The sequence below is a fragment of the Ziziphus jujuba genome, chromosome 10, assembly GCF_031755915.1.
Source record: "Ziziphus jujuba cultivar Dongzao chromosome 10, ASM3175591v1".
NCBI lineage: Eukaryota > Viridiplantae > Streptophyta > Magnoliopsida > Rosales > Rhamnaceae > Ziziphus > Ziziphus jujuba.
This window is the reverse complement of record NC_083388.1, coordinates 2,993,365-3,010,740: the sequence shown is the minus strand read 5'-3', so window position 1 is coordinate 3,010,740 and position 17,376 is coordinate 2,993,365. Positions and strand designations below refer to the sequence as shown.

Here is a 17,376-nt window from a genome sequence, read left to right as displayed (position 1 = left end):
GATAAGTTCTGGAGTACCGCAGAACTTGTGGGGGAAAGCCATTTTGTCGACAAATGATCTTTTAAATAAGGTGCCCTGAAAGGACCAAGTAAAGACATCCTATGAATTATGAAAAGGAAGACAACTTTCCTATAACTACTTACGAGTGTGAGGGTGTCTAGCTAAATTTGTAGTACCCATTCCAAAGAGAGTGAAGATAGGTCCTAAAACAGTTGATTGCATTTTTATAGGATATGTAGTAGTGCATATCGGTTTCTTATGTATAGGTCAGAAATTTTTGATATACACAAGAATACAATTATGGAATTGAGAAATGCATCATTTTTCGAACATATTTTTACTTATAAAGTGGAAGAAGGACCAAGTTCGTTAAAACGAACTTATGATACTATCGATGAAGATAATCATGATAGTGATCAAGAACAAGAAACTGATGTTGAGACAGAGGTTGCACTTAGACGTAGCAAGAGAGTAAGAATGGAAAAATCTTATGGTCCAGATTTTCTTACGTATATGCTAGAAAGTGAACCTCAAAGCTTCCAAGAGGCTATAAATTCTCCTGAAAGGAAGTTATGGAAAGAAGCTGTGAAAAGTGAGATAGATTCTATTTTACAAAATCACACTTGTGAGTTAGTAGATCTTCCTCCAGGTTGTAAACCTTTAAGTTACAAATGGATTTTTAAAAGGAAGATGAAAGTAGATGGAACTATAGATAAATACAAGGCAAGTCTTGTAATCAAAGGATACAAGCAACAAGAAGGTCTTGATTACTTTGACACTTATTCTCCAATAACGAGAATAAATTTCATAAGGATGGTACTAGCAATCGCTGCACTGCGGGATCTAGAAGTACATCAAATGAATGTGAAAACAGCATTTCTTAATGGAGATCTAGATGAAGAGATCTACATGAAGCAACCCAAGGGTTTCTCCACTCCAGGACAAGAAAAGAAAGTCTGTAGATTGGTGAAGTCCTTGTATGGACTTGAACAAGCTCTAAAGCAATGGCATCAAATATTTGATAATGCCATACTAAGTGATGGATTTAAGATAAATGAGTGTGACAAGTGTATCTATGTAAAGGATACAGAGAATGGATATGTCATTCTTTGTTTGTATGTAGATGACATACTCATCATGGGTAGTGACGACCATATGATCCGAACTACGAAAGCCATGTTAAATTCTAAATTTGATATGAAAGACATGAGACTTGCTGATGTAATTTTAGGAATAAAAATCACAAGGACTTCGAATGGAATCATTCTTAGTCAAACGCATTATGTGGATAAAATATTGGCTAAGTTTAGTAAAGACGATACTAATATAGCCAGAATACCCATAGATGTGAGTTTAAACTTATCCAATAATAAAGGAGATAGTGTATCTCAAGTCGAGTATGCAAGGGTGATTGAAAGTCTGATGTACTTAATGAATTGTACAAGACCAGACTTAACCTACGCTATAAGTAGACTAAGTAAATACAAGAGTAATCCAAATGATGATCATTGGAAAGGAATCGTTAGAGTATTAAGATACTTACGATATACTCGTGAATATGGAATGCACTATACGAGATATCCATCTGTATTAGAAGGATACAGTGATGCAAATTGGATATCAGATATCAAAGATTCAAAATCCACTAGCGGTTATGTATTTATATTAGCGGGTGCAGCCGTAACATGGAAATCCTCTAAACAGATAGTAATAGCTCGATCCACGATGGAATATGAGTCATTGCATTAGATAAATGTGGTGAGGAGGCCAAATGGCTACGCCAATTTTTGGAAGACATTCCAAGTTGGCCTAAACCTGTGCCAGCAATAAGTATACATTGCGATAATCAATCTACTATTGGCAGGGTACAAAATATTATGTATAATGGAAAGTCTAGACATATTCGTCGTAGACATAATTCCATTAGACAACTAATCTCAACTGGAGTTATCTTGATAGACTATGTAAAGTCAAAAGATAATATTGCGGAACCAAAGGGTTAAATAAAGAATTAGTTGAAAAATCATCGAGAGGAATGGGATTAAAGCCCATGAGTAAAGTTGATACGATGGAAACCTAACCTAGTTGACTGGAGATCCCAAGATCTAGGTTCAATGGGACAACGCAATTGTAAAGATTAGTATGTTTCACTGTGGGAGGTTAATCCTCTACCCATTCCTATGATGAAACAGTGATAGAAAGAGGTTAAGCATAAAGTATTCTTTTAATGATTCCTATAAATGTGTGTGTAGTAATCTTTGCATAGTAATGCTGATTACATTGGAAAAGGAATCACCTATGTGAGAGAGAAAAGTGGCTGCTTCAAAGGAGAATTATTAAGGGCACAATTCTCTAAAAACTCTCGCAGAACCAGGTAGGTGTTCAAAGCCAAAATGAACACAACAGTGAAAACTGAAGTGTACCAGGAAGGATTCTATGTGAACTTGTTGTCATTTACACAAACGACAAAATGGTTCAAAGATATTGCATCTACCATTAGTTAGTAAAGAAGATATAGTCTCACAAGGGAATGTTCAAAGAGTAACATCTACCTATCCTATGCAGGTTCCAACTGTAGAGCTTTACCACCAAAGTCTTGCATAGTATTCAAATCATTCATGTGAGGGATTGTAAAGTTTGCAACATTTTTTTGATTTTGAATGATTTTGAATTAATGGACTTTAATGGGCCTTTATGTGCGTTATTTGTGGCCTTTTAACTTTCCAAACGTGGGTTTTGACTTGATGGATGAATTTTTAGTAAAAAACAAGTTTTTGGAATAATAATTCTCAATGGGAGAATCAATTTGGAAAGAAGAAAAAGAGAAAAAATTAGTTTTCTGCACATTTTGGTTAGTAAGTGTAGTAAAGATCAGGTACTCTGAAAATTCAAGGGAAATCCAGGTAGTGTTTTGTCTGAGATTTCGAATCCGTTGTATCTTGAGAGACTACCGTTGGAAAGCACCAACATCCGTGGGACGAGAATAATCTTAAGGACACTGTGGTACCACACAGGCCTCGGACCAATATTTCAACAAGCAGATTAAATCTAGAAAAATACAAGTTCCCAATCTTTTTTATTTATTTATTTTATTTGATCATTTTTCTGTATTTTTATTTGTATCTTCATTCCAAATATATATTCATATATTATGTATATTTTTAATAACAATATATTCATACTGCTTCCTTTTTTCCCTTGAGCTTTTTGAGTCATAGTTGGGCAAAGCTGCAAACCAGTGGCATTACCACACAAGCCTTTGTTGTTCCTTAATGCATCAAAAGGAACCTCTCAAAAGGCTTTGGAATTCGGAATAAAACCTCCCAATTGTTTGAAAGACATATCAACCATCGTCAAGCTCCCCATTTCATTAAAATCGGATGGAATGGTACCGTAAAGATTATTGTGTGAGAGATTCAGAGTTTCTAAATGTTTCATTGTGCAAGTTGTGGTGGTATCTTACCTGTTAGAGAATTTGAACTGAGGTCAAGGTTTTGGAGTGAGTACATATTAGCTATCTCCCCAGGAACACCACCATCAAATTTATTGTTTTCCAAATTCAACTGTAACAACTTGAAGCACCCTCCTAGTTCCTTTGGAATTGAGCCACCTAGATTGTTTGCTGCCAAATTTAGATACCCTAGGTCATCTAGCATTCCTATTTTCTGAGGAATCTCTCCAGATAGTTGATTGCCTCTTAGCATAAGTTTGAGCAATAACGTCAAAGTTCCCAGTTCCTCTGGCATGCGTTGTCAGGACCCGTCCAGAATTCCTTCCCCGGAACCCTAGACAGCCCTGATCCCAGGGAAACCCTACCGGACCCTCCAAAGGAAAATCCGACAGAGCCTCCCCTAAGGGATTTACTTACCACAAATTACCTGCACTGAAAACACACTTCTAAAAACATCCCCTTATTCCTCCCACAAACTACAAACTGATTCCACAAATTCCAGCACTTCTCAAAGCAACAACAGTCCAGTGCATAAATAAAACAGAAGTATTCCAATAGTATACAGAGCTTTAAGAAGTGCTAAACAACAGAAATACAACAAGGCTGAAAAGAAATAATACACTGAGATGAAAGAGTACAAAGAAACTTCTCGAAACACAACAGCAGCGGAAAACTTGGTTCGCTCCGAAAGAACGTCTACCACCACTTGCACCTAAGGGAACGGAATTTAAGAGTGTGAGATGCTAATCATCTCCGTGAGTAACCCGAACTACTGAACACCTTTTAATAATAATAATAAAATAATAACAATTAAGGAGTGGAACAAATACCAACAATTAATAATAAATAATAATAACCTTTGGAAAATAATGATTTCCCTCAAAACTCTCACCAATCGCTCCGTTTGAAATGTTCCCTTTTTAAAACCTTTTCGCAAAACCCAATGTGCATACCTCCCAAAAACCAAGGGATTAAATAATTTAACAACAACAATTAAATAAATACATACCCCAAATATATAATAAAAATATAATAAATTATAATAAATAAATTTTGAACACCTTTGGGGTTTAAACCATTATTTGCAATTACACCGACAATTACACCTGACGCACCACACCATATACCGGTGATGCCCTCCGATACCCAGCGTCCCGAGCACCGACTGGCGGGAGGTTAAAGAGAGAAACCTGCAGTGGTCACTTCGGCGTCCCGACAGTACCGACTGCTAAAAACCATCACCCGGCCAAGGAGGGGGGCGGCTATGCGCAACAATAACCTTGCCTGCCCACGGTCCAATGGCAACTCACGGGTGAAGTAATAACCGCACGCTAAACCATATAATAACCGCGTGCTAAACCACGTGTCCATACACCATACACCAGAACACCAATACTGTATGAGTGCGTCTAAAAATAAACATAAACAACCAACCGTACCGTTTTTCCAAAAACCACCGTGGGAAGTATACCAAAATTTCACAAAACACCATCCCACATATTTTATCCAATCACCCGGTACGAAACAGCGATAACAACAAACCACAATTTTCTCGAAATACAAAATGCAACCATAAAAATACCGCGGGCATAATTTATAAAATTTAACCAAATATTTTCACAAAATATTTAACCCAATTATGCCCGAGAAATCACATTTGAAACCACGTAAAATTAATACCGAAACATACCTTGCTCATGCATAACAAATAAATTAAATTAAACCGCGTTAAAACCATAATTAAACCACACCACATGAGCATAATTTAAATACTAAATTAAATACCAATTAAATTTAATTAATTGCCCAAAATAATTTTTGAAGGTGGGTCACTCACCTGGAGAGCGCAAATCAACTAAGATCCTCCTCGGGATCCACTCCACTACTCGCGCGTGCACCTAAACAACCACAGTGCACAAACCAAAAATATTAATATTTTATTCGGGTAATTCCCAAATGGATACCCGGGGAGCGAACACCAAGCGACATCTAAGGGTTACGAGTTATATACCGAATCGAAGCTCGCGTGATGAGGATCACGGATTCGGTCTTACTTTCCGGTGATCGAACTCGACGGGGTCGGAATCTCGCCGGAAAGCTTTTCGAGTTTCGGCTCCGCAATTCTCCCAAACCGTCGCGAATTGGCGGAAACGGAAGTCGGATTTGGGTTCAGGAGGTCGAACACTGCGGACTGGAGCTGGCCGAAATTTTCGGGTACTCGCCGGAACAGTAATTTCCGGCGGGCCGCCACGTCACCGGCAACCGTCACCGGAACAGTATTTTCCGACAGTGGCCGTTTGCTGTGAAATTTTGCAGATTTGTAGATCGTGAGGAGAGCAATCCAACGGGACCGACGGTGAGCAAAACGGAGGTCGGACGGTGGAGAAATCACCGTTTGAAGATTTTCGACCCCTCGCCGGAAAACGCTCCGATCCCGGCGCGTCGGTGGTCCGATGGCCGTGATTTTTGGTGGGTAGGCCGGACTTGAGGAGAGGATCAAGGCTGTCAGGCGCGTGTGGCCGGAAAGTGGCCGGAACAGTGCCGATTCGCGGTGGCCGGCGGTGGAGGGGAAAAATCGCCGCCAAACTTCGAACGTCCGATCCGGGCGCGTCCGGCGGCCGTTCACCGTGAAACTTGGAGGTTTTGCCGGAAATGAGGTGGGCAAGCTTTCTGTCCGGCGCGTGTACAGTAACTCGGCCGGAACAGTGGAAAACTCCGGTGGCCGGCGGTGGCTCTCTCTCTCTCTCTTTCTCTCTCCTCTCTCTCTTTCTCTCTCTTCTCTCTCTTTCTCTCTCTTCCCCGAGAGTTTTTCAAAATTAAAACCCTGCATGACACTGTTCATGCCACGTGGACCAATCAGAAGTTGACACGTGGCATTTCACTGTTCACTGACCAAAAAAAAAACATTAAAATAATACGGTATCCGGTAAACTTCAAACGTCCATAACTTTTTAACCGGATGTTCGTTTTGAGCGTGCCGCTAGTCTGTGAACTCGTATCAACGAGCACTTCACAACCATGCATGAGTCAAAGCTCAATTCCCCATAAACAAAAAGTCAACTCCGGCACCCCTTGGACAGTTTGGACCGCAACTTGTTTCGTCCATAACTTTCAAACCGTAGCTCCGTTTTCGACGTGCTACCAGTCTACGAACTCGTGGCATCGTGCACTTCGCCACGGTACCCTAGTCATCTCGAAATTCCCACCGAGTCAAAAAGTCAACTTTTGACCCCTTTGGTCAACGGTCAACAGTCAACCTCGGTCAACGTGCACGGATTCCGGTGCGATTTGGGACGGGGTGTTACATGCGTCCTGAGAGATGATTTGAGGATAGGTCGCGAACATGTAGCTGAGTTGCCTTACTAAGTGCAAGTGGTATGGAGCCTGATAGATTGTTATTGGAGACTATGAGGCTTGTTAAATTGTGGCATTGTCCCCACTTTGGTGACTATTGCTTTCTACGAGTGGCCATGAAGATAGGACATGTTGGCTTTTGTTGTCAAGGCTAAGTTTTTATTTTATCAGTGCCTCTGCTTCCTCATTCTGATCATTGTTAGCTGCTGTGAATATAAACGGTGCTGTTTTGAAGAAAGATGAACCAGAAAGATGGAAAATCAAATAGATGGCATAGAAGGTTAACAACAAGAAAACTTGTTCGTTGGACAAGGAAACCATGGTTATAAGCTATGTGGTGCTATTACGAACCACTATTGCTTGTCTGAATGTAATGGAAATTATACGTAGATCTCCTTTACAAAACCAAGTCCTATAAGGTGTGCTATAAACGATAAAGTTTTCTAGGACTTTGAACGTTGAAAGCTTGAAATTGTTTAATGAAAATACACACATACAGACACACACCCACGCATATATATATATATATATGCTTTTCAGCTTTCTCTTATTAATTAAACATTTTGGTAAGTAGTTCTCGAGTGCTAGTGCATCTCACTTTCCTTACAAATTTTCTTAAGAGTAAACTTTCTTTTGTTTTGTTTTTTTTTTTCTCTCTTGGGCTATGTGCACTATAAAAAATTTAGACAACTACTACAAAATTCTTATTGATAAATATAAATTTGTCACTTAACATATACATTAGATGATAAAAATAAAAATTGTCTTCTATTTTGTTTTCAAGTTCAAATACGTGATAAATTTTTGCTCATCAGAAAATTTTATCACAAATTTAGACAACCGCTACAAAAATACTAGTGGCAAATAAAAATTTATCACTTTATATAGACAATTAGTGACAAAATTGTTTTTTTTGTCACATTTGATAATTGGATTATTTTATTGGTGATAAATTTTTACTTTATCATCTGTTTTTGTAACTAATTGCCTTTTAAATTTTGGAGAGAAATTTTTTTTGAATTTATTTGATGACAATGATGACAAATATGTTTTGTAACTATTTTAAATATAAATATAAAAAGAAAAGAGGCAATTACCAAAAAAAATGATAATAAATAAAAGGAAAAGAGGCACCCCCCCATGAAGCTTTCTTCTCCTCCAGCCAGCAACCCGATGCTTTACAAAACCCACGCAGGCTGGACTTCCACTGGAAAATCGCTCTAGTCTCGACGCCAATCTACCACACCGACGCCTCAGCCACCAAGCCCAGTCTACCAGTGACTGAACCATGTTGAGAATACTCCAAATGACTACACGACTCGCCGGGGAAGAGCTGGACTTCGGCGATCAATATTTCAGTTCGATCACCGGAAACCACTGGTTTTCAGATCTTAGGGCCGACCTTTTCCACCATTAGTGGACTTCTTCAGCTCGAATCAAAGCTTGGATTGGCTCGAAATTTGTTCGTTTGCAAAGTACGAAGGAACCCACTTTGACAGCAACTTTCAGGCGAAGTTTACGGTCACCGGGGGCCATCGTTGAGCAAAGTAAGCTCACAGACTTGTTACACTCTTCATAAGATTCATTTTGGTACATAATTTGTCCATTATTGTTGGTTATTTAAGATTTTGCCATTTTTGAGCTGTGATTTTTCTTGCAATTAGAATGGAAGTTTCATTCAAGGATACTGCCAACTATATATGATAATATTCAATGCATGATATTGTACGCCTTTGTTACTGGTTTTCTGTAAGCTCAATTCGTTTCTTTATCATGACTATATAAGTGTATATATATATGTATATATATGTTGTTAGTTCCAGATGTGATTGACCACGGTGAACTGAGAGATAGAAAAGAGCTTGCTAGCTTCTTTTGCTTGGTATACAAAGTGAAGTGGGTGGGTGGGTGGGTGTGTGTGTGTGTGTGTGTGTGTGTGTGTGTGTGTGTGTGTGTGTGTGTGTGTAAATAAATAAAGATGTATAAATATTAATTTGTAAATTATGTTTTTTTTTTTTTTTTTTTTTTTTTTTTTTTTTTGGTTAGAAAATTTGTAAATTATGTTAGTGTAGAAGTAGAAGGAGATGTGTATGGTATGGGATTTAAATTGAATTGAATCGGGGAGTAAGTTAAAGGTGGTGGTCGAGAATGTAAAAAATGAATTCACCTGTAATCTCCACTGAGCAGTAAATATAGGCAATTGACTTAGTCCCAATATGCCTGCAGCTATTCCCAAAGAAATTTACTTCTTTCACCAGTTTTTGCCCTTTCCCCTTTATCATCTATCTTCTTCCTTGTCGATTGCTTTTGCATTATTAACAAATATTATATTCATTTCTTCTTCTTCTGTAAGTTGAAATATATATATATATGTATATACTAATTTGAGAAGAAAGAATGTGAAATGGATGCACTGCATCCAAAGCCTTATTCCGTCTCATTTGAAGCTTTAAATTATTTCTTGCTTCCTTTATATTAGGGCAATTTTGGACTCTCCATATTCTATCAGATTTCAATTCCTCTACTTATGATCTTACTACTTGTTTGCTTCTGCTCTAATGTATAAATATGTATACTATATATATCTACACTATATACTATAAATATCTACACTATATATATATATATATATATACTATAGTGCTTTTTTTTTTTTTTATAAGTAGCTCCATTTTGTATTTACTATTTTGTAATTAATGTGTGCAGGTTTTACCAACTCCAACCCATTTGGCCATAGTCATGGTATATGCATTTGTCCGCTGTTCACTTTTCCGGGGTGGTAGTTGGTGTATTACACAGTCATGACTTGTTTCTCTTTCTTATTCTACAGGAGGGTGGACTGACCTACACAATAAAAATTGGCAACTTGATGAAGGTAAGCTGCAATATGGTATTGTGGATGGTCTAGGATGGCTTAAAGATGGGAAGATTGCTGCTATAAAATTTCGTTCAGCTTGATAGATTTTTGGGTGAAATGGAATAAATATGTTTTGGGTAAAAAAATGGGATACTAGATATTGGGTTACTATAATTTGGGTATTTGGATATTTGGCAAAGGCTAAGTGAACACACATGAGGGAGATAGAATGTAGAATATATATGCAAAGAGAGAATATTAATATAATGGGCTAGTAGTAGTGGAATAGGTGGGACTAGTGAAATAGCTTGCTAGTTGATTAGCTCATTTGCTTTGTTCATTACAAGTGTTTATACATATATATAGGCAGTGTTTGCACACTCACATAAGTACTCTGTTTGTTATATATATGAGCATATTATGTAATTGTATAAGCTCTGATTGGTAGACAGAAGTTTGCAAATATTTTTAGAAATAATTTCAAGAATGTACTTTGCATTTATACTTCTTAAAATCTATGTACTAATATTATGTTAGTAAATATTTCGTAAGTTGGTGCCAATGATGCAGATTAAGCTGCTTAAGCAGGCTCTTCGTATTACACAAGTATGTGTCTCTGAAAGAGAATTGACTTTATTATATGATGAGTTTTCCATGTGTATCCTAACTGACAATTGGTACACTAAAATGCAATATTTATTAGCACTTATTTTTTTTTACAATTGATGCAATGCTCAATGGCCATATTTTTTTAAGAAGTATAAATGATGCTACACATGTTTATACTCATTGAAATACAATTGATGCTACACAAGCTGCTGATCGCATACATCTAATGTTTAGGATGCAGTCACTGATTTGGGTACTGACAAGTTTGGATTGTCAGATGAGCATGCTTTATCTCTTCTGGCTGCCAAGAAGAGCAAAGCTGGACCAAGTTATGGACAAGCTCATGCTGCAGCTGTACACATGCAGAAAAAGTATCGTGGTTGGAAAAAGAGAAAAGAATTCCTAATCAAAGACAAAGTAAATGCCTAAGTTTACTTTATACTTTAGTTTTTTTTTTTTCTTTCTTTTTTTTTTTTTTTTTCCAAATGCCTTGAAAAGAGTAAGTTCAATGAAACATTTGTCCTCCTCTGTTATGCCAATAATTGCAGAAAAGAAGTTAAAAGTTTTCTTTTCTTGTCCTAGTTTTTAACTGGAGATTTTTCATCTAACAATTGTTCTTATTGCTTTCTAAAATTTTTTCTCAAAATTGGTGGCATTTTATACTTTGATAGTGTGATTATTACTAATTCTCATATAACTAATGATTGATAGATTTGGAAGTAGTGGTTGGGAAGCTGGGGGAATTGAAAAAGAGGTTGGAATGCTTGGTAGGTAAAGGATTGCCAACTTATAGGAACTTAAGTCTTGAGCTCGTTCTTTACTCTTTTGCTAAGTACATTGGTTTTTTACTAAATGATTCGCGTTTTCATTTTTTATATAGGATCCTTGGAGAATATGTTAATGAACTGCATTGGAAGTTGGAGATTGTAAAGATTTAGTGGATATAAGCAACCATCTTGTATATATGTTTATTTTTTTTTCCTAGAATTACAAACAAGCTGTTTTTGTTTATATTTTTCTTTTATTATAATCTTATTGTATCTGATACACGTTATATGGTATTAGTTGCTGTGTAATGAATTTTGTAGTACAAGATAACTGTTTAATAAAGTATTATTCTTTTATGTTAATTGCATTTTAAAAGTGTCATGTTATATTTGTAAATGATAATTAATGATATTGTAATCAATTAGCAATATCTAATAAAAAGTTGTTCACTTGTCACTGGAAGGATTCAATGACAAATCAGATGTGTCACTGATATTTTAAGTGACAAATTAGATGCGCCACTGATGATTTAAGTGATAAATAATATTTTGTCACCTACTGATGGATAAGTTTGACCAGTTCATATATATGTATTAGTGACAAAATTTATGTGAACAATGACCAAAAAAAAAATATCTTACATAGCAAAAACTAATGTCACGGTAAAGTTCCAATCTATGACGATTTTTTTTTTTTGTTGCAGTTACATATTCTTTTGTGACAAACTAAAATGTTCATCACAAACATGCTTTGTGATGGGTCTATCAAAGCAAACGCAAGACGAACTGATTTTGTCATCTAAATTCAATAAGGCGACAAAAAATAGCTCTTACGTGACAAAATAGCTATGCAGTGGTTGTCCAAATTTTTTATAGTGGTGGGTTGTGCCAAATGTAACGCTAACATGGGTCGTCTTATTGTCGGCCTAAGTTCTATGCCATGGGCTTACAAAAATGAGGGACTCGTATAAATTTCTTATATTAATATATTTTTTTTTTCTAAAATTTGTAATTTATTAAATAAAATAGATTACATTGGAAACACTTAAGATTTTTTGTAATAAAATTCTACTTAACCCCAATTAACTATTTCTTTCTTAAACTTTTGGTATATATAAAGAGTTGTTAAGCAAGTTGTTAATTGTTATCCGTATAGTTTTTTTTTTTTTTTAATATTTGGGTAGTATTATTCTTTGGTTTTTATACACAAGCAAATTGGACGTGCTTTGCACGATAACTTATTTGGGTTTGCTTGACTAGGTTAAAGTCAAATTATTTTTTCTCTTAATGTTTGTTTATTTATTTATTTTTGGGTAATATTTACTCTTATGTTACGTTCATCAAGCTAATGGCTTAAAATGTATAAAAATAAACTATGTATTTACCTTTATATTTGTCTATTTATTTTGGGTTTTTCTTCTTCTTCTTCTTCTTATTTTTCCCTAGTAAGTTTTTATCTATTTAGTCTTTTCAATATTCTAATACATATAATTCTAACTTCATCCAGATAGATCCCACTCAAAATCCATAATTTTGAGCTTTACTTACTTGGGCTTAGCCTGAGGAACGGATCACAAATAAGTTATCTCATATCTGCAATTTGCAGATTGTTGGGATCATTGTCCAAATAAATAGTGATCCTAAAATATCAAACCTGCGCTTGGTAGACCATAACTTAGTAGACACACTTTGTCCAAACAAAACAAAGTTGTCAAACTAAAATTGGGAATTCTCACAACACATGATCTATACAATAATTTTTGTAAAAGTCTTAGAAAATAGAAATACTACATACTATACGTACTTTGTTTATGAGGCAGGTTTCTGTTTCTAATCTGTGCCTGTTGTTTTCGTTTATGATATTATTTGGTTTTAAATTGGACTAATAAGGATAGATGCAAATCTAATATATAATATAATAAATACAGAGGCACATTAGAATATAGTGGTCAATTTACAAAGAAGGTATTTCAAAAAAAAAAGAAAAAAAAAAAGAAAAATTATAGAGAAGGGTAGGTCATTAGTGCTTATATATTCTTTTAGCATTCTTCCTGAACATTGGACTCTCCAGAAAAGGGAAAAAGAAAACGATTGTAAACATGGACCATCCCACAGTTTGATTCAACTACAAAGATTAATTTTTGATATTGACTTATTTGAACATGACCATTTCTTTTATTTTTCAAGTTGTAAATGGAAGTTTTGACAGAAAGTTTGTCTTAGATTAAGATTGGATGAGCAGCTTAAGATGAGAGCTTAAGATAAGAGAGATAAATTTATTTCTTCTACACACTAAAGCACATGAGGAGAAAATCTTCCCAGTATATATGCATGTATCAAGAGGAAATATTTTATCCAAAATGTAACATATAGATAATACCAGCAAAACATCCACAATTAGCACTTCAACCACCACCAAAAAAAAAAAAAAAAAAACAAAACAAAAAAAAAAAAGGGAAAAGAAAAGAAAGAAAGAAGCACTCTCATGAGGTGGAATATGCTCAGGAAGTAGAATAACTGAAATCAAACAGATCTCCTAATGTATGCAAAGCCAAAGGTTTTAACAAATGATGGGTCTGAGTTGAAAGCTTTTGAGCAACCTGTTTCATTGTTGGACGAGACTGTGGGTGCCATTCAAGCATGCAAATGCAATCTTAGCAAGATAGAGCATCTTCCCAGCCTCTTGATCCGATGGGGGGGATAAGCGCTGGTCCAAAACATCCATTACTGCTACTTGATGGTAAGCTGGTGTTTCAGATGATGATGAGGATGAGGAAGAGGAAAGAGATGAAATGAGATCTCCTGGATGCCTCCCTCCAAATATTTCCAACGTCATAGCTCCAAAGCTATACACATCGCACTTCTCATTCACTTCCCTTGTAAAAGCAAGTTCTGTAAATTTGGATTAGCAATATTTGAATTAGTGAAACAAATGATTATAATTATGTACATAACATTCCATAAGATAAAATATTATTGACCTGGAGCAACATATCCAAAAGTTCCAGCAAACAAAGTCCAGTTGGATGAGTCTGGATTGAGAATTCTGGAGGTCCCAAAATCAGAAACATAAGCTTGATCATGTTCTGCATTCAGTAAAATATTTTGGGTTGATATGTCTCGATGGATTATAGACGGCGAACAGTCATGGTGCATATAGGATAATGCATTTGCCACACCTTTTACAACGATTATCCTTTTGCTCCAACCAAATGCTCTTGCTTCTTCTTCATTTTTCAGTACATTTCGCAAGCTTCCACCTTCTATGAACTCATAAACCAAGAGAGAGTGTCTTAGATGTGAACAGAACCCATATAACTTGACTATGTTAAGATGTCGTATCTGTGTTAATGTTTGAATCTCACTTGTAAAAGCTTTGAGATATTGAGACATCTCGTGATCATCACCACCTGTATTAGCATGAAGCTTCTTCACAGCAACAACTTGACCAGTGCTTAACTCTGCTTTGTAAACACTCCCTGTTCCTCCCTCTCCGATGCAATATTTGGAGTTGAATTCCTCCGTTGCTTCGATGATGTTTTCATACACCATCTTCCCATCGTAGCTCCATATTGCAAACAGATCCTGATTTTGTGTTTCAATGTCATCTGGAGAGTTTGTTTTTGTCACTCTTCTTCTTCTATGATGAATGTATAGAATTACAAAGATGGATAGAAGAAATAGGCTGCAGAAAATAGGGATCAATATGATCAATATTCTCACTTTTTGGCCCTCTTTACCATGAGGATTGTGAGTCTTTGTTGGGCAAAGCTACAAGCCAGTGACATTACCACATAAGCCTTTGTTGTTTCTGAATGCTTCAAATGAAGCGTTGTTGAAGGCTTTGGAATTAGGAATGGGACCCTCCAATTGGTTGAAGGACATATCAACCATTGTCAAGCTCTTCATTTCACCAAAATCAGACAGAATGGAACCCGAGAAATTATTGTGGGAGAGATTTAGAGTTTCTAGACGTTGCATATCTGCAAGCTGTGGTGGTATCTTCCCCGCCAGCAAATTTGAACTGAGGACAAGATTTTGAAGAGAGTTCAAATTAGCTATTTCCCAAGGAACACTGCCTTCAAATTTATTGTTTTCCAAATTCAAATGTAACAGCTTGGAGCACTATCCAAGTTCTTTTGGAATTGAGCCACTTAGATTGTTTTCTGCCAGGTCTAAATTGGCTAGATCAGCTAGCATCCCGATTCTATGAGGAATCTCTCCAGACAGTTTATTGCCACGTAGCATAAGTTTGAACAATAGCTTCAAACTTCCAAGTTCATCTGGAATACTTCTTGACAGATGATTGAAGGATAGGTCAAGACGATGCAGCTGAGTTGCCTTACCAAGTGCAGGTGGTATGGAGCCTGAAAGATTGTTGTTGGCGATTTTGAGACTTGTTAACCTCTGGCACTGCCCCCATTTTGATGAAACCTCACCATGCAATTTATTACCACTTAGATCAATATAATCCAAGTGTGGGTGTATACCGAAAGCTTCCGTAAGATTTCCTGTCAGCTGGTTTCGATCCAGCCTAAGTCTAATAAGGCTGCTGCAATTTTTCAAGCTTGTTGGGATTGGGCCTGTAAAATGGTTTTCAGGGACAACGAAATTCTCAAGCAATCCTCCACCACATATTTGTTGTGGCAATTGTCCAGTGAAGCTATTTGAAGCCACTTGCAGACTCTTTAGTGTCAAGTTACCTATGGAAGCAGGAAGTGGGCCAGAGAGATTATTGAAATTAAGGTGAAGAAATTCTAACTTGCTCAACTTTCCAATTTCTGTAGGAATAATACCAGAAAGTGTATTGTTATTAAGCTGAAATCGCCATAAATTTCTCAGGTTTCCAATTTCTCCCGGAATATGTCCAGAAATTCTGTTTCCAAAAATATAAATTTGATTCATATTGCTCATGTTTCCTATGGAAGCAGGAAGTTCACCAGAGAGATTATTATCACTAAGATCAAGCATTATTAGGTTGCTCATATTTCCAATTTCTACAGGAATACTTCCAGAGAGTTGGTTGTTACAAAGAATAAGGTTCTTTAACATTCTCATTTTTCCAATTTCTCTTGGAGTATGTCCAGAAATGTTTGTTTTAAAAAGGTACAATTCAAATAAATTGGTCAAGTTTCCTAAAGAGGCAGGAATTGGACCTGTGAGGTCGTTAGTATCCATCTCAATTTTCCTCAAAAATTTCATGTTTCCTATTTCTTTAGGGATAGAGCCATTAAAACCATTAGAGCCAAACAGAAGTGTTTGAAGATTTGTCAATAAGCCAATCTCTTTTGGAATCGTTCCATTGAGTTGATTCTCAGATAGACGAAAATATAATAGACGAGAAAGATTTCCGACAGCAGGGGAAAGAAAACCAGAGAGATAATTGTATTGCAAGTCAAGATGAGTGAGTTTGGTTAGATGGTATAGGCTACTGGGAATTTCTCCGTGAAAGTTGTTTTTTTGAAAATCAATAATAGTGAGGCTTGCAAAGGAAGAGAAGCTTAGATTTCGAAGCGTACCGTTTAAACCAAAGCTTGAAAGGTTCAAATGGATGATGTTTCCCGACTCGTCGCAAGCAAATCCAACCCAATTGCAACGGCCGCTGCCTCTGACCCATGAAGACAGGAGGTGTTGGCTTTGGTTTTCAAGGCTGAGCTTCCAGTTTATTAGAGCTACTGCTTCCTCATTGTTTGCTGCTGTAACAACAAACGGTGTAGTTTTGAAGAAAGCTGAACCAGAAAGGTATTGTAGTAAAAACATACATAAGATTGACAAGAATAAAACTTGTTTGTTAATGGACAACATTGAATTTGCAAACAAGGAAACCATGTTGATTATAATGAGCTAGGGCTGTAGGTATATTACATAAAACGTAAGAGAAAAATATTTATATGTGGATCGGAATTATCGTGGTTCATAGAAAGTCCATTAAGGTGTGCTTCTCTTCCAATGTGAAAGAGAATTTTAAAACTTTGAAGGTGTCTATATACATATACATTATTTTGCTTTCCAACTTAAATTTCTCTTGACTAAATATTTTTTTTTTGGGGCCGGGGGGGGGGGGGGGAGGAGGGTTGTGGAATCTTGACTAAAACATTTTGATACTAAGCTACTTGTTTCTTTTTTTTTTTTTTTTTTTTTTTTTTTTGTCCGTTTATGGTTATTCGACTGAGCTAGTAGCCTAGTCGTTGATGGAGTGGTTGTGTGTCCATGTGAAATTTCTTTCCCATTATAAATTCATGATTAATGATGGTTTTTGTTTCACAAACGTCGAGGTTACGACATGAGCGGTAATATAATATATTAATCCAACAAGTAGTGCTGTTCCAATCACTACT

At 36.3% G+C, this 17,376-nt stretch overlaps 1 protein-coding gene, 1 long non-coding RNA gene and 1 pseudogene across 4 annotated transcripts; 1 reads left to right on the top strand and 2 right to left on the bottom strand.

Moving 5' to 3' along the window:
* Positions 1-7,927: 7,927 nt before the first annotated feature.
* LOC107410403 (uncharacterized) lies at positions 7,928-11,401 on the top strand. 3 transcript variants are annotated; one of them, XR_007239006.2, is made up of 5 exons: positions 7,928-8,352; positions 9,512-9,680; positions 10,549-10,688; positions 10,983-11,038; positions 11,152-11,401. It is a non-coding gene; the product is annotated as an uncharacterized LOC107410403 (long non-coding RNA). The 3 variants fall into 3 exon arrangements; XR_007239008.2 differs by having other exon boundaries at positions 10,983-11,042; XR_007239007.2 differs by having other exon boundaries at positions 10,506-10,688.
* A 2,070-nt stretch (positions 11,402-13,471) lies between these two features.
* On the bottom strand, positions 13,472-14,674 carry LOC132799316 (MDIS1-interacting receptor like kinase 2-like). Its single transcript, XM_060811837.1, has 2 exons — positions 14,020-14,674; positions 13,472-13,930 (listed from the first exon to the last, which is right to left on the bottom strand). Exons 1-2 carry the CDS (start codon positions 14,588-14,590, stop codon positions 13,644-13,646), a joined length of 858 nt encoding a protein of 285 aa, XP_060667820.1. The 5' UTR covers positions 14,591-14,674; the 3' UTR covers positions 13,472-13,643.
* A 135-nt stretch (positions 14,675-14,809) lies between these two features.
* LOC112490538 (MDIS1-interacting receptor like kinase 2-like) lies at positions 14,810-16,867 on the bottom strand (annotated as a pseudogene).
* Between the last annotated feature and the right edge of the window lie 509 nt (positions 16,868-17,376).

Excerpts from the sequence above, each read along its gene's own strand:
- LOC132799316 (XM_060811837.1), bottom strand. The coding sequence starts at position 14,590 with ATGGTGTATGAAAACATCATCGAAGCAACGGAGGAATTCAACTCCAAA. Across the intron at positions 13,931-14,019 it reads TTTTGGATATGTTGCTCCAG|AACTTGCTTTTACAAGGGAA; the intron begins GTCAATAATATT and ends CCAAATTTACAG.